The sequence below is a fragment of the Haemaphysalis longicornis genome, unplaced genomic scaffold (genome assembly GCF_048455015.1).
Source record: "Haemaphysalis longicornis isolate Haplotype H1 unplaced genomic scaffold, Haemaphysalis longicornis Haplotype H1 scaffold_9, whole genome shotgun sequence".
Lineage (NCBI taxonomy): Eukaryota > Metazoa > Arthropoda > Arachnida > Ixodida > Ixodidae > Haemaphysalis > Haemaphysalis longicornis.
This window is the reverse complement of record NW_027526460.1, coordinates 140,894,106-140,922,082: the sequence shown is the minus strand read 5'-3', so window position 1 is coordinate 140,922,082 and position 27,977 is coordinate 140,894,106. Positions and strand designations below refer to the sequence as shown.

The 27,977-nt window shown below is 49.8% G+C and overlaps 1 protein-coding gene across 1 annotated transcript in view; it reads left to right on the top strand.

The window, feature by feature from the left end:
- The window catches only part of LOC144153465 (endothelin-converting enzyme 1-like), a 55,142-nt gene that overhangs the window by 10,707 nt on the left and 16,458 nt on the right, over positions 1–27,977 (top strand). The window contains exons 2-6 of the mRNA XM_077685108.1: positions 9,551–9,706; positions 11,386–11,577; positions 15,584–15,735; positions 18,826–19,162; positions 22,662–23,666. Of these exons, the coding sequence (XP_077541234.1) occupies positions 9,551–9,706; positions 11,386–11,577; positions 15,584–15,735; positions 18,826–19,162; positions 22,662–23,666 (1,842 nt within the window). The remainder of the gene's footprint in view (positions 1–9,550; positions 9,707–11,385; positions 11,578–15,583; positions 15,736–18,825; positions 19,163–22,661; positions 23,667–27,977) is intronic.

Below are 27,977 nucleotides of genomic sequence, written 5' to 3'. Positions count from 1 at the left end.
ATGAGTCAAGGATATAAGGCACGTTCGTAACCTTCCGTTCTGTGTCGGCTTTGTGGCTCAGTTGGTAGAGCACCGTGCACCTTGCGTTCCGCCCGCAGAGTCGTAGGATCGAAACCTGGCGCCGGCAAGTATTGATATAGTGTAGGGGGAGCGATGCGGACGCGGACTACGGACGCCAACGCGGGTGACATCGTGAGTTACTGAAATGCTCTGCATTTAAAATTAAAGCGCTGGACACATGTACGACTGGTACACGCGATTCGCATGCGACTGATCGTTACGATTGATCGTTAGGACCCGTTTTGGCGTCGATCGCTGGTCGGAGGAGGCTCACGACGTGCGTCTGGCAAGCCAGATGCAGTCGTGCCATCGTTGCAATCGTCGTGAGGCCACAGCCAATGACAGCCCGCTGAGCCCCAACCCCCCGCAACCGGCGTGCGTTGCTCTGGTCGGCTCGGGTGTTGGAAACTTTAGGCTTAGCATCCTGGCGGATATTTGATTGCCGCTATCTGTGTAACTGCGAATGACAATCCGTAACACAACTTTTCACCACACTATCATCCCTTTTCTCGCATAAGCTACTTCTTTTTAGCGATCAGATTGATTCAGAAGAGCAGCGACAAGCGCGGTTGCTACCGTGGTCTGCGCCGGTTCGAGCCGCTGAGTGTGCCGAGCTGGCAGGCGCGACCGGCGTGTGCGCGGACTGTTTCCGAAGGCAGAAAACACTTCGCGATTGCCTGCTTTATCAATTTCTTGCGAACAAACGCGCGGAATCTACAAATTCAGCTCAGCGATCGTCGTAGTTGAACATATGCGTAGCCTGTTTCGATGCTTCCGCGCAGGTATTGCCATCTCTCGACCGGTCGGCGCACCGCCCGCCGCGCGCCGCGGGGGCCGGTCAGCGTATACGCTTGCATCGCGGCAGATATCTGATCGCCGCTTTTAAAATAAGCCCTGATAACAATCCCAAGCACAATTTTTCACCACACTAACACCTACTTTCTCGCATGTGGAACTTCTTTTTAACGATCAGATTGATTCAGAAGAGCAGCGTCAAGCGGTTGCTACCGTGGTCTGCGCCGGTTCGAGCCGCTGAGTGTGCCGAGCTGGCAGACGCGGCAGGCGTGTGCGCGGACTGTTTGCGAAGGCAGAAAACGCTTCACGATTGCCTTCTTCATCCATTTCTTGTGAACAAATAAGGGGAATCTACAAATTCAGCTTAGCGATCGTCGTAGTTGACCATAGAGCAAAAACAGTGGGCGGAGCGACGCCGACGACGCATCGTAACGCGCATCGGGTCATGTGTCTCAAATTCACGTGTACGACAAGTCGTGGCAACAGTCGTAACGATCCGTCGCATGCGAATCGCGTGTACCGATCGTACATGTGTCCAGCGCTTAAAGATAAATCATGCATCCCGCGGTCTGTCTAACAATGAACGCGAACGTTTCTTTGCGCGAAATAAAATGGCGAAGGGCAAAGTACAAGCGGCTGCGATAAATACCCAAACGGCGTGCGGGTCCAACTTAAAGCTGAACGAGCCAAAGTCCAAACCGTCTACGGGTCAAAGTCTAAACTCAGACGACAACAAAGGAATCCATCATGAGAAAGCTGTGCGTTTACTATAGTCGTCATTAGACGGAGGGGTGCATAATTTTCAATCACACCGACGAGCACCGCGACCATGCACACCTCCAGCAAAAGATTCCTCGGCTTAAATGATATCCACGTGACATTTGTCTCCCCCCGCCCCGTTGAAAGAGCATCGTCCCGACACACGCAAAGCTGTTCAAAACAATGAATGCGATTGTGCCATTAGCTAAGAGAGTCCGTCAACACCTGACGTAGGACTTCATGCGCACGACATGAACTTTAGGGCGGCGGTAATGTCGGCGTTGAGAAACGTGTCCATCGTCCACAACCTCGCTAACATCGTCGCTGAATCGTCGCTAACCTGGCGCAACGCTCTATAAAGAGCAAGGTAGCGTTTAAGGAGCATTTCAGAGAGTGCCACGGCAGTCCTGTGCCGGAGGTTGTAAACGTGCATGTCATGGTGCCTTTGCTGCCTTGTTCGCAAGCGTGCCAGTTGGCGCTCTTCTTCCGCTCGTTCCGTAAACTCACGCAGTTGCCTTTTGTCGCCGATTGTGCCGTGAGGCAGCAGTGCGTCCAACATAGTGGTCACGGGTCGGCCGTAAAGAAGAACGGTGTTATACGGGTCGTGTCCTGTGGAACCGTATTCTAAGGGATTGTGAATAATGGTAATATGGCGTCCGACGTCTTGTGCTTGGCGTCGGTGTACATTATAAACATGTCCGCTCGTGTTTTTCTGAGACATCCCGTCAACACGTTCGTCTGCGGGTGGTACGCTGCTGACTTCAGATGGGAAGTACCGCTGAGTTGCATGACTACGTCGACAAGCCCAGCAGCTAACGCTTCCCTCTGTCGGTGATAACGATGACAAGGGCACCGTGGCAGAGAACTATGTCGGTAACAAAAACCTTCAACCTCATATGCAGTTCCTCGTTGGAGAAATTCGTTTTTGCGACCTGAGTGAGGTAGTCGGTGGCGACTATAGTCCACTTGTTTCCAACTGACGACGTCGGAAGTGGCCCCAAGAGGTCCATTCCGACCTGTGCAAACGGCTCCTCGGGGATTTGGACAGGGTGCAGGAGGCCCGCCGTTCGGCGTTGTGGTGCTTTCCGTCGTTGGCATTCACAACAGGTGCTCACGTAATGTTTGGGTCAGTAATGCGATTGCTGGATCCTAGTCAGAAAGCGGGTATGGCCGAGGTTGCCTCCCGTCATCTCGTCGTGGCAGGCCAGCAGAACTTCGCTACGAAGTACTGCGTCAACTACAAGCAGGTGGCTTCTGCCGCGCGGGGAAACGTTTTCTTAACATAGGACACCATCGCGGAAGCAGAATGATGATAGGGCTCTTGAAAACATTCGCGGCACAGTAGGGACACGTCCCTTCACGAAATCAATCAGCGGCCGTAGCTCGGAGTCTGCCTGTTGCTGATCCGAGGAGGACGCTGTCACAAACCCCTCCCGCGGATAATTGCGTCCGCTTGCAAATACCAAAGAAGGGGCGCGAGACAACAGTTATTTATATTTTAGCAGGGTGGCCGGCCCGTGAGTTTTCACGTGTGCCGAGATTTCTGGGGTGAATGAAATCACAACGGAGATGCTCGACTACGTTTTGAACTATATAGGTTTACTGCACAAACAAAAAGACTACAGCGCAACGCGCGACACAAGAAGAGAAAAAAACCTTCACACTGCCATCGACCTCGTGCGCGCAGGCACTAATCGGCCGTACACTAAGCGCACGCGCGCGCTGGGAGGCTAGCGCACAGCGCTAACTACGTAGTAAAACAACTAAAGAAAGCCAAATACACAGGGTGGCCACTATGACGACACTCGATCCACCGTGGCCTACGCCTTAACCTTCGACCTTGAACTTATAACTCAGACAGCCGCACGCGACACACTCTAGAGGCAAACACTTGTTTTAACCTCGACAACGCAACTACAACAAAAGTACTAACAAGTACGCAACACGCAAAACACTCTAGAGGCAAACACTTGTTTAAACCTCGACAACGCAACTACCAAAAAAATACTAACAATTACTCAACTCGCAAAACCCTCTAGGGGACAAACATCGTTAGTTACAAGTGACGCTAGAAGAAAAAAAAACCGAAGGCGGATATCCTAATCCGATACAACAAACAATTACGAAGGAGGGAGCGCGGGAAGAGAAAGTCTCTACGAGGCAAGGAGAACCCGCCGGTTCAACGGCAGAAAGTCCCGACGAGGTGGAGATGGCCTCGCCGGGCAGCAGCTCACGTGTTTCGGGGGTCCGGGGTGCAGAAGCTGGTCGGTCATGGGACTCGTGGCGACGGGCGAACTCGAGTGCTGAGCCGAGGCGTGGACCGGTCCGTCGCGAGCCTACCGATGTGCTTCTGCTAAAGCGCGTCACCCCCGGGACCCTTCCCCGCGTAGCACTTTCACGAATCTCCAGCCGACTGCCACAATCGACCGCGTGCGCTCCCTTAAATAACCTTCGCTGGCCGCCTGTAGTACTGCTCTGACGTCTTCCCATTGTTCCTCTTTTCTCCCTCTCGGGGCCCTCGGCAACTCGCCTCGATCGTCCGCGCGCGTCCGAGCAACACCGACTAGATCGGTGTTGGTCCGAGCCAGCGCTCGTGACGTCACCCCTCGCGCACCTGCACGTCCGGTGGAATGTTGCAGCCCGCTTTTGTCCTTGTAGCAGACGGGGCGAAACAAAGGAGGTGAGCACAAAGCCGAAGGGGACCACAAAATTCCTCAGCCAGGCGCAAAAATGGCCGACTCCGTCCGGGAGGCCGTCATGTCGGCCGTCCGAATATAAAAAATGGAGGGTCTGGCCTGCAGTTTGTGACATACGCGTCCAGCACGTCACAAAACCGCTTTCATCACCTTAGTTATTCGCCGACGGAGGGACAGCTAATGCGCGCGAGAGGCAACCGGCGTTGGCATGCTCTTATCGGCACATGGAAACGAGCTCGCTTTCGAATTCTTAAAGCCGCAGGCGTTATCGTACGAGTTCTCCAGACAGGCCTTTCAGGATAATTAACCAGCAGAATGAGTGATGGACACTGACGAAGTAAATGGTCGGCTATATACGAAAGGTCGAAATTTAAGCACGGTTCACACGAGAATGAAGGCCCGGCATTCTTTTTCAGTGGCCAAGTAGTTGGCTTCCAATGGGGGCAATGTGGGCTGGATAAATAAATGTACTCATAAATAAATAAATGTACTGGATAAATGTACTCAGAGTGATCAAATTTATTTATCATCATCAACATCAAAACATCAACGTACGGTCGTCTTTTCGAGGCTTCCTTTGTTATGCCTTCAGAAGCGCGCCCTATAGCTACATGAAATTGGTAATGAATCAACCGTTTCACTCAGTCAACAAGTTCAATCGATCGATCGATCAATCAATCAATCAATCAATCAATCAATCAATCAATCAATCAATCAATCAATCAATCAATCAATCAAACTATCGATGGGTGGATTTTATTTTTAAGTATTTTTAATTATGCGCAAGAATCTCACTCATCCGTCTGGTGCACTTGATCGACGGTTCCCCGATGGGCATGCTTTGCTATGGCTTTACGAGCCCGCAACGCGGCGTTTCTCGCACGCTCCTCGCACACCGTGCCGACCATGGTTCTCGTTCTACCCGTCTCAGTGGCCAGGTTTGCTGGCTTTAGTAGCAGCGTTGGCTGCCTGTCTCTCCTTGCGCTGCCCACTGGTGTCGGAAGTTTCTCGTCGTCACTCACCCCTATTCTACGCTTTTTTGCCGCCTTCTGAGGGCTGCCCGCGTTGCATCGTCCATTTTACAACAGGAACAAAGGATTATGGGACGCGTCGAGTGTGACGGGTACCGCCACCGTTTCGACTTCGACTTAAACCGGCGTTTTGCGAACGCTGTTTACGCATTCGCCGGATCGGCGGACCTGTACGCCCGTATTCCGTCATTGTTCGTGGTACGACGGAACAATTCTTAAACAGGATAGCTTTTCTTTGGTATACTTGTACACAAAAATTTTGGTCTGTCTGTGTCGCGGAGCCCCCGTTCAGTTTGCTTTTCCTATTCTTGCAGCATCCTTCTTCGGCCACCAAGGCCCAGCTTTCCTAAGAAACGCATGCGGAGTGTGTCGGTGCGCTGACCGACCGGAGGGCGCGGCTGTCGAGGGGGACCATCGGCCCAGCTTGGGTTTCGGCACGGCCGCGGCTTTCCATACCCCCCGTGGCGTGTGCGCTGGTCGCTTTCGGGCTCCGGGTCCTCAGTGTACTTCAGATGACCTTTCTGTCTCTTCCACTGTTTACTTTTGTGTGTTTTGTCTGAACTACTTTCTTTACACCCATAATTCTCCAAGCCCGCATTTTTTGGCGGGAACATGGCTGATTGGTGTTTACACGCGTCTCCACGATTGTCTGTAGAAAGTGCCTTAGTCTCCGCGATCCGCGCGCTCCAGAATACACTTTTTCCCCCAATACGTTCCCCACCGGACCGCTTGACGCGGATATAACGCGGCTCCGCCGGCTATTGAGGGCGGCCTGCACCCGAGCTCGCTTCAGAAACTGTGCCGCCCGTCGTAGGGCCCTTTCGCCAGGAGGCCGCGATCCAGTTAGCCATGTCCCGTTAAGTACCCTTGGTCTATTGAGTTTTTCTCATTTGATGTAATAAGTGCACTTTTTCAAATTTGTATATGTTAAAGATCAGTAAATGTCATCAGTAAAGTAAACAAGTTAACCTTAAAACTTCTTCAACACCTCGACTGCTTCACTGCGATCAGCGTGCTACCGTAGCGGCAGATATTTGACAAAATTTCGCCGTTACATCTGCATGCATGCATGTATGTATGTATGTATGTATGTATGTATGATGTATGTATGTATGTATGTGTGTATGTATGTATGTATGTATGTATGTATGTATGTATGTATGTATGTATACATGTATGTATGTGTGTATGTATGTATGTATGTATGCATGCATGTGTGTATGCATGCATGTATGTATGTATGCATGTATGTGTGTATGTATACATGTATGTATGTGTGTGTATGTATGTATGTATGTATGTTTGTATGTATGCATGCATGCATCCATGTATGTATGTATGTATGTATGTGTATGTATGTATGTATACATGTATGTATGTGTGTATGTATGTATGTATGTATGTTTGTATGTATGCATGCATGCATCCATGTATGTATGTATATATGTATGCATGCATGTATGTATGTATGTATGCATGTATGTGTGTATGTATACATGTATGTATGTGTGTGTATGTATGTATGTATGTTTGTATGTATGCATGCATGCATCCATGTATGTATGTATGTATGTATGTGTATGTATGTATGTATGTATGTGTGTATGTATGTATGTATGTATGTGTGTATGTATGTATGTATGTTTGTATGTATGCATGCATGCATCCATGTATGTATGCATATATGTATGCATGCATGTATGTATGTATGTATGCATGTATGTGTGTATGTATACATGTATGTATGTGTGTGTATGTATGTATGTATGTTTGTATGTATGCATGCATGCATCCATGTATGTATGTATGTATGTATGTGTATGTATGTATGTATGTGCGCATGTATGTATGTCCTTCGATTCAGCCTTCCGGCGAGAAGTTAAACGAATCCTTGAGAGAGAGGTCTACATCGGCAAACTTTTCCAAACCATTAAATCTGGAAACACCCTTTGTAGTGGTCTACATTGCTCAGTAAAAACAAAACATTAGGCATATTCGCGGCGATACGTCAATGCATTAGTGACATTTGCAGCGTTCTTTTCATATAGTATACATGGCTGCCTCAAATTCGCGATACAAAATGAGAAATTCGGCTTTGAAAACAATTTTTTCACCCCAAAATACAGCAAGCGCTAGCGCCCGTGGCGGCATTCCTTGTGGCGGCATTCCAAGAAGTCCCACAGTAACGAAAGGTTCCAGTAGACGGCGCGCGAGCAGCGGGTGGCGCTATAATTGGATTGACTGGGGCTAACCAGCGTCCCTAAATAAGCTACGCTTAAGAGCACCGCCACTTCGTGCACCGGGAAGCGTCTGGGGGCCATTTTGTTTCTGGCTTGCAGTGTTGCCATCTCTCCCAACGAAACCGCCGCCGGTTGTGACGGGCAGAGTGTGACCGGCCGCTCTAGCGTCCGCGCAGCAGAGAGAGAGGGAGAGAGGAGAGGTGCCCAGAAACAAAATGGCTGCGCTTATATGTAAACAAAAAATCACGTGGTGTCGACCGACCAATGAAAATCCTGGCCGCCCATACCAATGAGAGAAAAGAGTGCCAATACTCTAAAAGCCTTAATTTAGTGACACTAGAGCTAACCTCTACCGCGTTTACCGTGGGAGGACAGAGACGGGAGGAACAAATCGCGACCGGTGGGCTGGGAAGATAAGAGAGGAACTTACATCGCAGTGGCGGCACAGGACTCTCGTCTTTCGACCACATTTGCAGCAAAGTGAGGAGACACGCGGCGAGCTTTTTTTTTCCGACGTGCGCCATCACGGAATTCAATTTCAAGGGCTACTGTCATCGAGAAATGAATATTCCGGTGTTTAAAGCCACTGGCATGCGTCAGCGGCAGTCAAGCAGATCGCTGCCAGGCAAAGTCACTCTGTGCGAGAGTGAATCATCCCAATCAACGCGAAGGAGGGAAAGACTCTCGAGTGGGCAAGAAAAACACGTTGCTCAAGAGAGAGAGAGAAAGGACTTTTATTGGTTATCCTGCACTATCGGTGAGGGGGATCACCACACAGGGTTCCGCCCTCACCGTCGGCTGTTGGTGTTAAAGCCGATCCGGAGACGTGGCCGCGTCCGGCCGGAGGCGTCGGCGCTGGGGGGTCCGACCATTGACGTGATCGGGAAGCCGCCCGCGCTTCTGCCTGGCCAGAGCTGTCTCCAGCTGCTGGATCACCATGAGTTGGAGCACGTTGCTCAAGAAAACACTCATGATAGTCGGTGTGTAGTGCAGCCGGTGGGAGGGTTCGAAGTGCGTGGTCTCCCACCGTGCGTATACAGGTGGCGCGTTCGGCTAGTTGGCAGGCGTTAGGCTTCGGAGCGGCAGCCTAGTTCTAGCAGTCGCAGAGGGAAAACGTTCTTACTCACGGTGCCTAGAAAGGTATCCACCTGTTCCGCTTGTTCAATTATATCGCGTCGTACACCGTGGGGCCGCGTTTTGCAGAGCAAATGGGAAGCCCAGCGGCGAAGCACGCCGTCCTGCACCTTCTAGGGTGCGTGGATCGCCACCGTACATGTTGGAGACACCATTTTAACGGTCCCGTTCCGCCGCTATTGGGTCAAAATGCTCAACGCATAGTTGTTTTACTTTCTCACAAGATTGAACAACGTGAAATAGACAGGGTGGGTCAAACTTCTCGAGTAAATCGCGTTGCCGCGAGAATGATAGCGCGGTCTTGCTACAGTGACTTCCTGCGGCGGCGAGCGAGTGACCCAAAATGGCGGCGCAATGTACATGTGTCTCCACCCTGTATGGCGGACACGTATGAATGGAGGCACCGAGCACTGTCCAGCGGGCTGCTCCACCTCACGGAAACTGTACGACACGACTAGCAGGGTTTGTGCGTCCCTTCCAAGGTGGCGGTTATACGCTTTCATGTTTAGGGCCCCTAATACGCCCTGTTTGGCGCTGCATCCGTGGTATGGCGCGTCCCAGGGGACACGTCAGACGTCCCTACTGCTTCCATTCGAAAACGAGTGATGTGACAGGCAACGTATACAGGCGTCGTTGATTCAGCACTTACAAATCAACCTGCAGGTTCATTTGTAAGTGCTGAATCAACGACTTGTACACGTCAGTAAACGTGTTTACTGTCATTCTCTTCGTTCTGACCTTACTCTATTTTTTTATCGCTTATAACAGCTTTTTCTATCGTGTGAAGACCAAGTGCTTAAATGTGTTGCACTCAACGTCGTCTTCCATTTTCCAGTACGAGGGGAAATCAACGATCGAACGGAACCGCAAGAAAGCGGCGTTCGTGTTGGCATCTGGAGTTTCAGGGGCCGTGGTCTTCGCCGCCGCTCTCGCCGTTTTCATCACGCGGATGTTCCGTAGGGAGGAGATCACGGTACTCTACGAGTCCGAGGTAACTACGTACACGGGAAAACCGATAACTCGATGGAGGGACGGGACCAAAAAGTGTAGGCAAAGTATAGATTCGGACAGTGCAGTTTGCAAGTGTATATGAAGAGCTTTCGTTCTGCAGCAGAGCTGACTGGGATTATAATGATTGTGAGCACTTCTTGCACGTGTCCCCTTAATCGAAAAATAGCTGATGTACGGTCAGCAAAATCAAGCACCTCTTTTTTATATCGCCTTTGTCACTTTGTAGCACCCGGCAGGCTAAAAAAAAAAGGAATGTCGCAATGCTCACCTGTATTTTGCCGCCTCAGTTAGAACTGCTTTGAAACCAGAACATAAAGCTAGAGGGTACTGGCTAATTTTTATTTTGTGATGCTCACAGCGAAAACGAACGATGGGCAAAGAGAAACTAAAAACAACCTAGCACTGTTAGTTCTCTTTCACGCGGCCAGTGGTCCGTTTTTTGCGCTCTGAGCATTCATTGAAATCGTAAGCTGAAGCAGGTGATAACTCGATGCAAGCATAATTGTGCAACGCCGGAATTTGTCCAGTAAGTGCCGCTACGGTAGCATGATGATCGGTGGTGAAGAAGTCGAGACGTTGGAAAAGTTTTAAGGTTGACTGGTGACATTGGCTGATCGTTAACACATACAAATTTGAAAGAGTGCACTTATTACATAAAATGAGAAAAACAGTCAGTAGAGCAAGAGTACTTAACGGAACATGGCTTACTGGTTCACGGTCTCCCGGTGAAAGGGCCCGACGATAGGCGGCAGCGTCTCTCGAATCAGTCCCTGGTGCAGGACGCCCTCCCAGCAGCCGGCGGAGCAGCGTTATATTTGCTTCAAGCGGACTCGTGGGAAAAAAACGCAGTCTGGCCCCACTTTCTGTAGGCAATTGGCGCGACGCTTCTTTGCACCAATCAGCCATGTTCCCGCCAAAGATAAAACGACCAATTACACACAGACACAAAGTTTGAACTCGAAAACGTGCACTTGGAGAGTTATTGAATTAAAGAAAGTAGTTCAGACAAAACACACAAAGTAAACAGTTCAAAAGACAGAAAGGTCGTTTGAACTACACCGGGGGCCTGGAGCCCGAAAGCGGCCAGCGGACACGCCAAGGGGGTGTGGAAGGCCGCTCGGTGACATAACCTTGACATGCATCCTCACATCGTCAGTCTACGCGTAGGTGCCACCGTAGTTAACTTGTACACGCGCTGAGTGGGCTATGTGGGAAAAGAGCTTTCGGGCGCTACCAATTGGGCTCTCAGGAAAGGCGATGCACGTGAAACGTTGGGTTAGCTTTATATAAAATATAATAAGAATTGACAAGGCAACCAGTGGCTGCCCTCGTGCCAATGCCCAAGACATTCGCTAACACATCCCAGTCGACGAACTAGCAGTATTACTGCCAAACCAGTAAAGTGGCGATGATTTATATCGGGTGAGTAAGTCAGGCAACCCTGCTTAAAATAGTGAAATATGCAGAGGCAGCCTATTGGTCATTACCGGACTTCCAAGTAGATAACTATATCGGTCCATCAACTCAGACGTGCGAAGGACTACAGGAATCAAAAGCGTCCATGAATCAGCCATTTGCATTCACTTTGTATGAATGCGCGGCAGGGACTTTCCGTGCACATTGTTCTGCCGCTGATGTGCGATAAATTGCCCCGTGCAGGTGACGGGGGGCATCTGCGAGGGCGACCGGTGCGTGACGGTCTCTGAGGCGCTGTCCTCCATGCGCGACGCAAGCGCCGACCCCTGCGAGAACTTCTACGCGCACGTGTGCGGCCGATACCGGCACCCGTCGGGGCAGCTGCTCAGCCAGATGCAGGACCGCATGTACAAGGACCTGCATCGCATCCTCCAGGCGAGCGCACCCGCAAGACCTGCTCGCTCGAGCCATTTTGAATCATAGCTCTGGCGTAGAACATGGCAAATACACTGGAGTGAACAGACAGACGACAAACTACATGTAATAAAGCCGCACTTGGGACGACACACAACTGACTCACACAACAGACACACGGAAGTGGCCTTGGCTAGGCTACGGATAGGGCACACCCATGCAACGCACTCGTATCTGCTAACGGGATCTTCAAGACCTCTGTGTAGCAGGTGCGGAGAGGTCCTATCCGTAGTCCACATACTCATTCAATGCAAGGCACTAAACACCACACGACACACAATTTTCTGAACTGTAAAGACAACACATCCCGCTACACCCATCACACTTGGACGACAATCCAATTTTTTCTATTAAGCGTGTTTTGCATATTTTATCAGACGTCAAGTTTTTAAAGCTCTTTTCATATCATGCATAATCATCCTGGCCCTATACAGCAACCATCTTCATTAATTAAGTCACTTCAGTTTTTTTTTTTTTACTGAGACAATTTAGTAGTTTATTTGACATGTGTGTCATCATCAAATAACTTTGTCTTTGGCGCTCTTTGCCCTTGTTGGCCTTGCGCCATTAAACCCAAACCACCACCATCATCATGAATCAAAGCTCTATTTACAGGTGGCGGAGAAAAGCCAGGGTGCGAGTGTGTCCAGTTTTTGGCGCATGTGAATAACGCCCAGCTGGTGAAAATTAATCCGGAGCCCTCCTAGTCCAGTGTAAGGCTCCCAGCATTTAAATTTTAATGATAGCTGTCGTGTCAAGCAACGAGTCAAGCAACGTCACCCGGGTCAAGCAACGGGGATCACGTATTCCAGCTCTTTACAGACACCACGAAGGCAACACGCACGCGTGTTTCATCTGCAAGAACTAAACTTTTAATTGTTAATTAAAGGGACAGACAACCGATTTTTGTCGCGTATATGTTCTCTAGCTCATATGAAAGCGAGTGTTTTATATAGCCCGGTAACCACAAGCAATTTCTAAACAAATTGGCGGAAATAATTTTAATTTGGCAGCAAACTTCCTGAAATCAGAGAGGTGGCGGTTCGTAGTGCCGAAACTTGACACTACAATATGTGTCCCTGTCACGTGACCTGCAAACCTGGCAGCTACTGCAACCGCTGAAACGTTTATTTACGTATTGAAAACCTTTTCACCCAAGTATTTAAACAAGGTTAAATTGTATATGTATTTCTAAACATTATTTTGAAAATTTTAAAGACACGCCACCCGCCGTCGCTGGGTTGCTCTCAGTGTGGCTAACTGAGCCTTCATGCCTAGAATCAACGGCAGCGTTCAGTAAACAGACACAGCGAAGGAGCTTTGACGATTCTGCCTGAGTCAGGGGCGTTTGTTCGGGCAAAATGTTTGATTTCAGTTTCCAAATACGCCAACGGCAGCTTAAAAAAAACGTCGCGCCCGGGGAGAATCGAACTTCCCACCTCCACAACGTGAAGCCAGATTCTACCTGTCGTCTATCCCAACAGATGGCGCATTTGTGCAAAATAGACCGTTGCATTAAAAAGACATATAAAAGAACAGGAAAGCCTGCGATTCAAACTTTTTTAGCTGGGGACAAGTTTTGAGATATCGTTTTTCATTTCGCATACAGAAAAAAGTACGTTGCCGAGCTACTCTATGTCATGGTTGCCAGCATTATTTTTGGGAGGGACACATACGGCTCGTAGATCTAAAAATTTCGATTTAAAAAGTTCTAGGGTGTTATCAGCAAAACCGTTTCTCGTGAAGGTGCTTTAAGTGATGCCCTTTCATTTGGGATAGAGAAAAATCGGTTGTCTGTCCCTTTAAGGCAAAAGCCTTAAAGGACCCAAAGAGAAAACCACGGCCAGCGTGAACGAAACATTGACCTTAAAATGACCGGCATTGCGAAGCAGAATAGAATTATTGTGGAATTTGGTGGTCTGGAATTGGAACCCGGAACCTTCGGAGTACAGGTCTAACACGCGTGCTCTTCATTACGGCAGATTCGTGGTCGCATTTGACAAAAGGCCGACCTAAGTAAGGCGTTCTGACCTTCTGCTTAGAAGTATATGTTTGAGACATACAATGAGACCTACAGAAATAATCTGCGCATGCTAATTACGCAAGCAAAAACACGCTTACGCTGATAGCGTATATGTAGAGCTAATCCGGGTGATTAGTGACGCCTCGCGTTATTTACCATAGAGAAGAAGGAAACGACGCCAACAGAAACGGGCTGTGAGATGATAATGACATAATAAGTTATCCCTCGCTATCTCAAACTCGGATATCTCGAAGTATCGGTTAAGTCAAAACTTTTTTTTTTTCTCGCCGTGCATTTACCTCCAATAGGCACTATCTATTTCCCCCCGTTATCTCGAAATGTTCAAGGCAAAGAACGCGGTCGTGAACGGCAAATTTACGCTGTACGAGGCCGATCTTCCGTTACCGGCAATGCTGTTCGACGTCTACATCGTTGAGACAGCTGGGACGATGCAGCCGATCATGAGGACGAAGAGGAGCCTCGAGAAGTGAATGACCTTGGTTCGCACCCCAGCAATACCAGCAGTTTTCAAAGCAAAGCGTTACTAATTTCGTCCAGCGGTTTCGCCATCGTCCGCAATTTGACCTTCAATTGACCGCAGCTGCGACACACTCTTGCAGCGCATCACGCGACTCACCGGGCCCGCATTTGGTTGCGCACAAGAAGCCGTTTTCAGTCAGTTCTGCTCAAGTGGGCGGCGGCGGCTGCGGTCTGTCCCCGCTGCCTCGCTGTCCCGCAGCCGCTGGCACACGCATGCGCCCCTGGGTCATCTGGGGCTACGTGACTGTTCTTGCGCCCGGCGAAGAGGAACGCCGTGTTCGTCATTAATTAAAGTGAGGCTGGGCCTCATTCTGTGAGCATTGCACGGCCCCGAATAAATTTGAGCCGTGGTCGCCAATCGGCGTCTGACTACCCGGCGTGTGCCTAATGATGCCTGTCTACCCGAGCCTAATCAGTGACGTAGGCGCAGCCGTCATGCCTGGATTAACGATGAATGTGTACCTATAATTACACGTAAATGAAAGGTTTACTAAGTAAAACCAACACTTACCCGCGCTAAACAAAGATTTTGCTTTGTATATCCAGTGTTAGCTGAGCTGAGCCGCAGCCATTTTTTCCAAGACCCGTGATTTTGTTTATTGTAAAGTGTTCTATATGTTCAATTCCGCGGATTCTGTTCGTCAATAAAGCTGGTTTGGATTTTTTAGATCGGTTTGGTGGTGTGACCCGGCATATCACCATGTTTAATCAACGCTTTGCAGCGCACAGTAGTGCTGCGCTGGTACCTAACTTGGAAGGGAATCTGGCTCGCCTCTGCGCGTCATTCGTGCTTCAGGCGGTCAGGTAGTCGCTTCCAACTGGCGGTGATGACGTCCTTCCGCGGACGCTTTGAGTGTACAGCCGTTGGCGAAGGGCTGGCGCCGACTACCGATGAGCCTAGTTACGCTGTCGTGCTAAAAATAGCAATATTTAGCGCATACGGTGGGCGGGAGATGAGGTGCATCTGCACCCACTTTGGATTTCCAGAAATTTAGGTCTACAATTATTTTAGAGTATTGTTCACTTGGCAGGCACATATGGAAAACTATAATGTCGGCGTGGCCGGATAAACAGGCCGTGCAAGCTTCAATACTAGCGCTTACTGGAAACAGAATAAATCCAACCGGGCTTATTTTATGCCGTCATTATTGGGCCTCCTCGATTTACCAGTGCTGCAGGCAGTCCGAGGACTGCGTTCGGAACGAAGATTCCGTAGAAAAAAATAGTAAAGTTGAGGGTCGGATCGCGTCCCAGGCAGCCCGCAGACGATCCGGGAGTGATAATCGAGAAGGCTCAGTATCAGGGCGCTGGCACACGCTCGCTTCGGTCAACCACCTACAATGTGCCGCTTATTGGCTTCCTCGATGTCTGCTGTTGGTAACATAAGACCATTAATGCCCGCAGGCCATTACTCTGCCACTTTCGGGGCCCAAGAGCGCCTCGGAGAAGGCGGCCGCGCTCTACCGTGCGTGCGTGCAGGTGCGCGTCCAATGGTCAGGGTCAGGGGTCGAAGCTCTACGCAAGTTCATGGACGATGTCGGGCTCTCTGCGCGACGGTGAGTGAAACCATCCAGCGCTGCTTCTACATTGGGCAGCACGTACTTAAATGTGGCGGTTGCGAAGCCACGCGGTTCGTCGGCCTTCAATGGTGCCTCCGCGCTGCATTAACCGAGCGCCTCGCAAAGCGGGTATTTTGCTCGGAGTTGGCAACAAGGACATTGAGGGACGGTTCCCCGAACCGCTGTTTAGTTTTTCTATTTGAAATCATTGGGGCTCACATCACAGGCATCTGACGCACAAAGCGCACAACACAGCGATTCAGTGACCATTGTTTGGCGATGAAACGCCCGTCTGCGTGGAAATTGCTTTTACGGCAACGCCGCGATTCTGGCTCTCGACGAAATCTTTTGCGAGCTCGATCTCTCGGGAGCAGAAAAGAAATAAGTTCCCTCTCGCCCTCACGCTAGTGAGAAGTGCGTGACTTGGCATAGTGACTCTACAATGGAGGTGCTGTGGTTGCTCAAGCCAAGAGGACAGAAGGAACGACCTTGGTCGTCAATATGCCATTTGACGATTTAATTGTTGTGATTGGGCGGATAAATGATGGTCATCTCCGTTGTACCATCATTGAATCAGGTATCAATTTGCGGCAGTTTTTTTTAGTCGCTTACATGAAAGTTGTTAACAAGCCTACAGGCAGGGTGTGGACCATTGCGGAGTGTGCCGCTGCAGCCTCCCTGCAGCAGTCTCTGTGTTGGGCACTTCAGCATATGCTTTGCTCGACTCAGTATTTCGTCAGCTGCAGGATCCATTACTTGAAGGTGAACATTTTGACAGACTTCTGTCTGGTTGGGAAGTTACTGAACTGAGATTTAATTATACTCGAACCAATACATAGACAAAAACCCGACGTTTCGAAGCTGTCTCGGCTTCTTAACTGGGGCCACGCTGCAGCTGCGTCTTATAGGACGTCCTATAAGACGCAGCTGCAGCGTGGCCCCAGTCACCCCTGAAGAAGAAGCCGAGCCGGCTTCGAAACATCGGGTTTTTGTCTATGTATTGGTTGCAGCATAATTAAATCTCAGTTCAGGATCCATTACTCACGCACCAACTTCTGCTTGCCTGCACTGCGCTGGCTGACGAGTTTTACGGGGACACGAAGGAGGGAGGACAGATGTTAACAAATATCAGCTTCTCTGTACAATTCCATTTGGAATATCCTGCCCCTTCTAAATGCAGGGATTCCAGGTATTGCTTTTATTCTGTGTAAGAGACGGAAACCACAGTCGTCGGCGTGAATGCTCTCGAACGAAAAAGGGCGCCCGCACTCAAGCTGTTTCGGCGCACGTCAAGAGGCGGGCCGTGCTCCGGAAGACACTATCACTTTCAACCTCAGCAGACCTTTTAGGGGCGAAGCTCCTTAGGGCGTGGGTCTGTCCATCCTCGACGTATGTATGTAGCCACCTCTAGTTTAGTTCTTGGATTGTTTACTAGATGGCGTGGCTACCTCTAGTTTAGTTCTTGGATTGTTTACTAGATGGCGGTACTTGTATATGATGAAAAGATGCGCTTGGATTGTTTACTAGATGGCGTGGCTACCTCTAGTTTAGTTCTTGGATTGTTTACTAGATGGCGGGGAGCGTTGTAAGAAAATCCGTTCGCTGTTGGCGCGCGCTCGGAGTCGCCCGATGGATAAGGCTGCAGATGTGCGAGCCCGCGAGGCAGAAGCGCTCCGTGAAGCTGCGCGACGCCGCCGCCAAGATCCTGCCGTACGAGAGCGGGAGGCCGAAGCGTGTCGTCTGGCTGCGCGACGACGCCGCCAAGATCCCAGCGTTCGAGAACGAGAGGCCCAAGCGTCACGGCAACGGCGCGAGGACCCTGCCGTACGCGAAGCGGCACGGCTGCGGCGCGAAGAGGATCTGCAAAACGTCAGAGAACGGGAAGCGGCGAGAAAGCGCGCGTATCGGCAGGCAGACCCCGATGCAGTGAGAGCTCGGGAGGCGTCTGCAAAACGCATCAGGCGAGCTCAGCCCCAAGGTGCCGACGCGCGGTTTAAGCGAGACTTTCTAGACGTTACGTTCGGACACAGATGTAGTGGGCGAACTTTCACTGAAGAGTCACGGTTTTACCGATGATTTCCCCTCAGGAGCTTCGCCCACTCATCATCATTCACCCCGTGGATATGCTGTGAATTTTTTTTGAGCCGCGGTCATATTGCAGTAGCTTTGAAGTGGCCTCGAAACTTCTCCTTAATTAATCAGCGACGCTTCCCGAAGGCCACCTGGCGGGGCTCAGAAAACTACTAGCGTTTAAGAACTGAGAATCCCAGCAGTGTGAAAAAATGCACCGATGACTGTTATACTGCCTAATGCGAAATTTGGGCGCAGCACGAGCTGCTGTCTTATCTGCGTCTCAGGAAGTGATCGCGTCATCAGCGAACGCACGGCAGCGCTCGCTACTTTTCTGCGGTCTCATAGCGCGTCGCCGCCGCCGGCCAGGGTGTAGTTGGAAATAATATTTGAACCTCCCGCGCAGATGTCACGTGGTTCGGATTAACCACGCACGGGGAAGGAGCGAGCGAGCATGTTGTTGCAAATCGTGTTTGAACCTCCCGCGAAAATCATGTTTGAACCTCACGCGCAAATGTCACGTGGTTTGGATTAGCGGCGAAAAGAACAGCGTCTGTGGAAAGTGTCAGCGTGTCAGTGCCTTGGCAGTGAAGCATGAAACTAGAGGGAGCGGGAGGCTGTGAGACAGATGACGCCATAGCCGCGCGTGCCGCCCCCTCCTCACCCTTAGCCAGACGCTTTTCTCCGGCGTCTTTCTGCCATCGCTGCTGCGTTCGGTCACTCGGTTACGCGGACGACGCCAAGGCGAAACCCAGGTAACTGCTACCAGAGGGCCGCGCCCTGAAAGAAGTTACGCCTAGAGGAGCATAAAGAGCCAAACATGTGTGCGGAAAGCGACGCCCTTCCGCTCGCGTTTTCCCTCTCTGGAAACCGGACCGGCAGCAGGCAGGAGCACGCATGAAGGCTACAGGACAGGTTTGGGAGAGGGATAAAACACAAGCGCAAACGCGTCGCTTTCCACACACGTGTTTGGACCTTCAAGCAGATAGCGCTTCCCTCAAGGCATGACTGGCGCAGGTTCGCGAGCGCAGAGGCCCTGGACCGGATGCTGCTGCTGTTCTTCAAGTACCAGCTGCAGACGCTGCTGGGACTGTCGCTCGAGGACTCGTACCGGCGCCAGCGGCAGCTCAAGCTCTCGTCCAATTCGCGCCAGGCCTCGTGGTTCCGCGCGCGCAGCGCCCCCGGCGGAGACCTGTCGCTCTTCTACAGCGCCCACATGGAGCCGTTCGGCGTGCGCGCCGGCTCCGCGCGGGCCGTGCAGATCGCCGACAGGATAGCGCAGCTCGAGACCAGGGCCGCGGTGCTGCTGGCGGAAAACGAGCATCGGAACCACCACAGCGTCACCTACAGCAAGGTGCGCCTTATCGCCAGTAATGCAACAGGATTAAATGGGACAAAAGAATTGGCCGCGTATCTGCTCCTTTCGTTGCAAATGTCGACGAAATACAATAGTCGTCTGGCGCCCCTGCCAATAAATGCACCCCTTCTCTTTCCGCTCACCTCTCGTGCTGTTCCTCTTCCATCTCAGTCCTCCAAAGCTAAACTCGCTAGTGGTTTACTCAAGTCAATTTAAATTTACCGTGTTTCACTGCTCCAGGCCGGGGGCCTCAATGCCAGCGCTGCCGTACAGTGGAGACGTGCGTGAATCGAGGCTCCCTACTCCAACATTTATAGAACCATGTTCCCCTACTCTACGTGCGTTGTAAGAGGAACGAGGAATATATCAGGTGGAACCTTTCGCTACCGTTGCCGTTTGATTTCTTAAATTGCCGCCAGTAGCTATAGTAGCGCGGGTGACAGCAGGCGACGGAGTGACGGAGGCTTTACCGTGAGGATTAAATGGCGTTACGATTGAGCCCGCCGTTTGGCTTTGTTTCAACACTCCTCGCCTGTGCGGCGAAGTCTCCATGGCGTTCCGACGCAACAAGCAGGGACCTGTCCCAAGGACACGGAGGTCCCGCGTCCGCAGCGGAGTCCTCCTCTCTCCCCTCTCTCGGACTCAGCGTGCGCCACTGCTACCGACTGGTCACGAACTCTGGAAAGAGTGCGGTGTGTGTCTGTGACGTTTGTGGCGTGTGCACAATCGAAAGGGAACGCTGTTTTGACCGTTGGCACTTTTGGGTGTAAATGCGAGCCCCTCAAGCGCTATAACGCATTCCTGTTTGAGCAGTGCATGATTTCTGTCACTCTGCTCGAGTTATTCAGTTCTGTACTGTAACCTCGCCCGTCGGAGCATTGTTCTTTGGCGTCGGGTCACCTCTCGCTATGAAGTAAACAGTTACGTTAGCCTACGGCTTCTGGACTTCTTCGCGGCTGCAACAGCGGCTAGTCGCTCGCTTGACACCACGCTACCAAACGTATGTCGGAGGCGACAGAGCTCGGCTCGGGTCGGCCTTCCCGTTCGCTACAACGGGTTGTCAGTGGTAGGATGACAATGTCGCAACAACGGAGATAATCTTGACTGTCCGGCTGTCTCCTGCAGCGCTAATACGTCCGGCGCCTCTTGAACTTTGGTGTCTATGAACTGCTGTAGGTTCCCTCGTCTCCGGCGGAACCCACGGCAGTTCCATTGGCAGATCACTCATTTCTCGTTACTCCGGGCCATTGTTCGAATTCGATTCTTCCTTGTTAAATTTTGCCATGTCCGCTGAAGCGGGTCTTGTGTAATAAGGTATTGCGGATTTGATCGGCCCGATGCGAACCGTGCGGGAGTTCCTATGGGTAACATCTAAGGCTGAAAGCCGTGTTACCAGCTTGTCAAAGACATCTGTAGATGGCGTCGGTAAGCTTACAGATCGCGGCCTGAATGCTTCGGTACATAGTTTCAAAAGAAATCGAAATAAGAATGCTGTGGAACTTTCTATAGAACGCAACGATTAACTGTAAAAAGGGGGAAGTTTTTTTAATAACTAATTACTGAATAAATATCCTTTTATAATTACTTGTGGAATTCATAATTAATTATGTAACAAAATATACATAATTCTATTTATTTATCGCGTTATATGCCCAAAACCCTCAGAGAAGTATTACGAATGATGGGAGGGGATATGAAGAAAATATCAGCTCGAATAAATTTATAAATAATGTAACGTGTTGGTGGGATTATACAGAGTCAACATCAAACAATAATATTACTGTGACTGCGGCCACGTGGCTGCCAAGGACGGCGAGAGGGCAATTACTAGTGTGGTTTGCAATGTCGGTCCTTGTGTGTAATAATTCGCTTTGTGTAGACGATTTGAGCGGTGATTTCTTTTGTCCGCAGCAATCAGCTCACATTGATTTAGCCTTTATGAAAGTCAATATTTGTTTACGGCCGTGCACTTGCCGTGCTTCACGCTGCTTCACTTGACTGTACTCGCCTAACTCTCGTATACAGGGACATTCGTAAACAAGGTACAGTAGACTCTCGATAAACGGAATTTCAAGGGACCGGAAAAATTAGTTCCGTTTAACAGGAGTTCCGTTTACTGAGAGAGATGTTCTAAGGTGCAAATTTATGTGCGTACACACTTCTAAGGGCATTTCATGGAGCTCTAACCGCTAGAAAGTGACTGTAGCTGAGAGTTTTCAGAAAGCAAGAAAACTACAAGAAGCGTAGGCACAGCATTCACAAAGTTGATTTGGCAACAATGAGTCGCTGTGCACTGCAAAATGCGTCAATTATTTTTGTTTGAGTCCTTGCAACTGCCTCTTCACGGAGGCTAGAGGCCTCACCTTCGCGAGTGCTTACGAGCCACCGAATTTAGAAGACGGCAACGTGGTAATGAAGGACGAATAGCACAACGATGGCACGAACGAGGCGACAGGAGCTGAGCCCTGTAGCCTCGGCGTCTAGAATCGAGACCGAACGACTGGAACAAGAACTGCGATGTTGCATTCGTTGCGCTAACACGGCTAACTACTTACGAGACGAGGCTTACGAGACCAACAAGGCTAAAAAAGCATGGAGGAAGAAAAAAAAAACAAGAGCGAAACAGCCGGAACTGTAAAAAGCTGATTCTCATGCCAGTTCATTTCACAAGAAGTTCCATTTCTGGTTCTGTTTACACGGTGATGCAGAAATTTAAGTTCCGATTACCGAGAGTTTTTTTACGTTATCTGAATAGAAAACCAACCAAACCTTCTAGGCAGCTGTTCCGTTTAAGCGATTTGCGTTTTTCGAGATTCTACTGTATTTTTTTTTTAGTGTTAGAGTTACCAAATAATGTTTTGGGGAACAGAAAAATCATGCGGGGACCATTCGAATCTGTCCCAAGAATCACTTCATTGGCGCTGCTTACGTGGCTGGCACGGTACAGTGAACTTTCAATCAGGACTGGGGACCATGTGGATGGTGCCGTGCTGTTCTCGTAGTCAGGTAAACTCACAGCCGGTTTAACCGTAACCATTGTCTTATTAGGCTCTGCGCTGTGAAATCATGTACACCATTAAGGGAGATTTCTCTGTCTCTAACAAACACCTTTACACCCTAGCAAAAACAAAAAAAACAAAGCAAAACTTCCTTAAGGGTGTTCTGTCGTTAATAACATCCTTACAGCCTTGGAAAAAACCCAATAATACAATATTTTAAAGGTAGTTTTATCCCTATTTACTCTTTTTCAAAGGGTGCTTTTTTGTTGTGTCGTAGGGCGAACGATTTTATTACAGACAAAAAGGGTGTAAATCATTTTACAGTGCAGTGTTCGGGTATTGTTTATGTCAAGATATTAAACATATTTTTTGAGGCTGCGAGAGATTTTCTTCCACAGCGTTCTCAGCCTTTGTCCACCTTACGCGCCCTGGAGACGTTAAAGGAGCAAAGAGTTTAGTTTATACTTGTCATTTACAACAATCACTTGTTCACGCAGGTAAGCAGCTTAGACAAGTACACACCGGCGATACCTCGTGGCCGCTGGGCGTCGCTGCTGCAGCGTCGTTCAGGAGGCGTCTACGGCCCCAATGAGTACGTCGTGTTCAAGCCTAGTGCACTGGCCTACCTGAACGCCACCTTCGCGGAGCTGGGCAACACGGAGCTCTGTCTTTTGAGCGCCTGGGAACTGCTGCGAACTCTGGTTCCCCTCTCGTCGCCTTACGTGGCGCGGGCCTTCTACAGCGATGCCGACTTCCGCGCCACCTGCCTGTCCGCCGTGGCACGAGCCATGGAGGTCCCACTGTTCTCACACTACCTGTTCCGGGTGGTTCCCCAGGCGACGGTGGAAGCAGCCAACGCCCTCGTCGCCAGGGTCCGCGAGGCGGCCACCGAGGAGATCCAAGACTCGGTCTGGCTGGACGACTCTACCAAGTGGACCGCGCTCAACAAGCTGCGTGTGCTGCGAGCACACGTTGGATACCCCAGCCTCTTCTCCAGAGAGGAAGAACTGGACGAGATCTACGTCGGCTACCCGGACGCAATGGAGCAGCACTCGTCCGACTTCCTGGAGCACTGGCTGTCGGCGATGCAGCGCACGATCAGCTGGAAGACGTCGAACCACAGCAGCTTCGAGTTCCGCGTGACCCGCACCAACGCGGCCTACTACCCGGCCCGCAACACGATCGTGATACCGGCCCCGATAATCCGCTCTCCACTGTTCGTGTCCGGGGGGCCCGCGGCGCTCAACTACGGCGGCCTGGGCTACGCCGCGGCCCACGAGCTGGCGCATGCGCTTGACGTCGAGGGCAGCATGCACGACGAGGGCGGCCGGTATCGCGAGTGGTGGACGCCCAGGTCGCGCCAGCACTTCAACCGGAACGTCGTTTGCCTGCGGAGGTCGTACGGTGAAAAGGGAAGAGCCGAAGAACAGGACTCGGAGAACCTGGCCGATGCTGTCGGTCTCTCCACGGCCTTCCAAGTAAGCAGCCTTGCTTTCATAAGTGTATGTTGTTTTATTTGATCGGCAGTCAGATGTCAGGGCGATTGTTGTTTCCTGGCTGTGCACTATTTCTTTCAGCGACTGGCTACCCGTTATTTCCTCCCTGAACCGCAGTTATCCGCTAAAATTGTGACGATGTGGTCATTCGACTCCATTTGCAAAGTGAGGTCTACTTATTGCAGCATTAGATTAATTGAATGTGGGTGTTCCGAAACCGATGCCTTGAGTTATGTACAAATGCAGTCGGAGTACTATGGCGCTCCGACAGTTCTCGAATACCGGTCCTCCTCTTACGGGCTGTAAATAAAGGTTTGTAATAGTAGAGAATTATTTATCATAATTAGTCTATACTTGTCATCGTGAGGTATACGCGATATCATAAAGACGGAAATTCGTTGGGAAGGGGTGGGGAACAAAGCGGTGAATGTTTGCACCTATTCATACTTAGTGCTGTTCAAATCTCTTGTATGGGCAACGCAGATTTTTATTTTCTTGTGCATTGCTGCCATGGGTTTTAGTTTTTATTTTATGGCGCAAAGGTCGCCTCAACTGTATTTCTGCCAATTTTTATATTTTACACTAAAGACTGTTGTTTAAACGACGACGACGTGAAAAACGCGCGGGTGAGTGCATGCTTGCTTGAACGCCTTGGTGCATGAGCAATCGCGTCGCCGCATCTTTTATCGTGGATTTTTTTTCCTGAATGGTGTGAAATGGCCGCAACTTGTGTAGCACAACCCGCAGTTTGTTTGATTGCATCCTGTTGGCGTGTTTAAACGCAGTTGATATTAGCGGCTACGGTTAACTCATAAGAGCCTTCAATGCCGTTCCAAGAAAAAAAATCAAAGCCAGTTCCACGCTTGCGAAATCTTATGCGACTACGGAGCCGTTTTATCACATTTCAGACAATTAGGGTGTGGTGCAGTGCTGTGTTTTATTTTTACTGATGTGAGTTCACACAAAAGTATGGTATGATGGCACATACATATACATTTATTTACATGATCTTTGACCATCTTTCTTAATCCATTGCAGGCATTTGGATACACACGCGAGCACCGGCCAACGTCACTTTCTTTCATATTTGCCATCACCTTTCCGCTCAAATTTCGCTCCATTTATGCGCAGAGTTCGCTGATGTTCCTTTAGGGCGAACAACCGAATTTGCTCTTCGACGGCGCTGTCGTTCACGGGAGGGTGAGCGCTGACATTCCAGCCGTTCTGCGTGCGCTGTTAGTGAGCGCGTAGGGGGCCGGCGTTCACAGGCGAGCGCACAGGGACTTCCTAACCGTTCGGCGTTCCTGGCGACCGCCAGAGCCCGCGGAGTGACCACTTCATCACACAAACACAAATTATCTGTAGCGCTCATACACGCCCCCTACGAAATCAACACACTCTTACCAAGTCGGACCAATTCCGAACCAACATCCTAAACATCCCGCCCCCTAACACAGAAAGTGAGCTCAAAACACGGATCGCATTTACCCTACACGACAAAGAACAGAATACCTCTCGCATTGACCCCAAATTCCCACCCCATATGCTGAGCCTCACATGACTGTCCTATGGGAAGCTTATTGAGGCATCGAAAAACGATGGCGGAAGCACAAACACAGAACACTCAAACTCAAACTTGCACACCTCAAACACAAATGGAACAGCACTCCCAAACTCTCGCTCGATCGAGTTGGAACTCCCTCTGCGACGACTTCAAATGACATCTCTCAACGAAAAAGGCATGGCAGCAGCCTCATAGACCCCAGCAACACCAAACAACACTCAAATCACCGCGCAACCCATTTAATCCATTCACTCCAAACACCCCCGGACGAAACCATAAAAACAGTGAAGGACCTGTACATCCCCCAACCGCTACCCTCAAATCCCACTATAACTTGCTACATGGGAGCACCAAATGCCGCCCTCAATTCCTCTATAACTATAGAGAAAGTGAAATCGGCCATATCAACCCTACCCCGGAACACCGCTTCGGGCCACGACGAAGCCACAAATACGACACTTAGACATCTAAATGACGCCCCCATCATACCTTTCACCGATTTCTCTAAACAACACTGGATTTCACGCACCCTTACAGCAGCCTGGAAACACTCGGACATCACCCTGATACCTGAACCGGGCAAACCGTCCTCTAAGCACAACCTCCGCCCCATATCTTTGACCTCCTGCTCTGACAAATTGCTAGAGCACATCCTGTATAACCGTACTGCCCACTATCTAGAATCTAAAAGCCAGGGCTGTGCGAATATTACTCGAATATTAAATATGTTATATTCGTATTCGCTTCGAAAACTATGTATTCGAATAATGTTGAATATTCAAACGGGTTTTAATAATGGGCTCTTATCCAATATTTGGATTGGTTAGTTTAAGGGGGTGACGTGTCTTTAAACTTCGAAAAAAGCACACAACAACGTTTTTTTGAAAGTACATATTCGGATTCAGTTTTCTATCCCGTGCATTAGCAACATTTTTCAGCCAAAAATCGTCGCAAAGTGGCATAAGTAATACTTTTACCAGTCGCGGTGACAAAATGTGCGCGCAAATAGGCGAAAAAACGGCAATTTTCGGAGCGCTGGGTCTCCGTAACGGTGCCACCGGCCGCATACTTTTGGTACCGTTGGATCCGCCGAGCGATCCTCTTTCCAGCTCTTGCCATCTTTTTTATCTTCGTTTATTTACAAACGCATGAATGATAGAAAAAGAAAGGCGCACAAACGAAAAGAGATATAGATGCTGAAGCGCGGTTGGCCTTTCGGCCGCCGCGCGTTGAAATGGCCCTCCTGATTGGGCGTCGCTGCGGCATTTCAAGATGACGGCCGCCTGAACTGCGTAGTGCGTGTTTCTGAGTTCATTTGCACAGCTTATCTCGGCCAAGTTTCTGTTCAATCATTGTATCTGCTGTGGTATTCAATACAGGCATTATCGCGATTGGTATGCCTGAGATCATAAGCCATATTACGGGAAGTTGCGTGGCCCGTAAGGCGGAGGTCACCGAACGCTTCGTGGTGCGCGTGTCTTTACCCTGGAAGGTGTAACGCCTTAGCGTTTCACCATCACGCAGTGGTTCGCGCAGTGAACTTTTCGTCTTATTTGCGATGCTTACACGCTTACTTATTGCTAAGCTTGGCAGTAAGCTCGCTAGCCTTGAGAAAGAAACTGGCGACGCGTCAAAAGCTTCGGCGCGCACGGCGTAGCCGCTGCTCGTTGGAGCATCGCCTGACTACGCAACCTGGCACGATTGAACGCCAGTAGTTGTAATTAATGCCTGTGACTTTAGATATAATCTTAAGAGTGACCTGACGCGCCATGTCAGGAATAAACAAAGTATGACATGTAGCGGGATACAAGCGCCGCGATGCGGGTGAGCCACATCGTTTTCTTGTGCAGCGTTTCCCGTGCACTTCGAGTAATCATGCAAACAGTGTGAGTTGAAAATAAAAACGTGTTGACGGCGTTAAAAATGTACCTTACTGTCGTTCAATTTAACAAATTGATTTTTTTAGGGAAATTAATAATACCAATGCATACATCTATAGTTTCGTGCACATTGGCTGCAGTATGTAGTAGTAGTATCTGTTTGTTTTATGGCGCAAGGGCAACGATGGCCAAAGAGCGCCAATGCAATGGTTGATCATTTTGAATGATGTTTTAATAAAATGGTGCTGTAAATGTGACGATTTTAAGAGAGGTTAGTGTGGGGGGTGTATACAGCCCCTCATTTAAAACAGCAATAAAATAGGGGAAATGGGAATGGCAGGGTAAGAATGTAAAAAATAAATAGACACTCATAGCGTCCTCCCACTCTGAGGGGCCCCGAGGTTACACATGGTATGATATGCGGTTTAAAAAGCCAATGTCTCCCAGGTAAGCAAAAAGGCGTTTACTTGGAATTAAGGGTTGATCAGCTAAAAACATCGAGGGATGAAGAGGAATCATGTGAGTGTAGAGTTCCCGGAAGTGCTTTTTCCTTGCCTTGTGGAAGTACCCACACTCAACTAAGACATGGCTGACGGATAGGCGATGTCCGCACCTGTCGCATTGTGGCGGTGGTTTGCCCTGCAGAAGGTGCGAGTGAGTAGCGTATGTATGACCTATTCGTAATCTGCACATGTATACTTCCGTTGTTCTGTTGTGTTTTTCTGTGTAGTAGCTGCCTAATTGGGGTTTTATAGTGTGGAGTTTGTTATCTGTCTGAGTGTCCCAGTGTTGCTGCCAGCGTTGTCGGATTGCCTTTCGAATGAATGGTTTCCAGTCAAGATAGGGAAGCTGCTGAACGTCGACGCTGCAGCG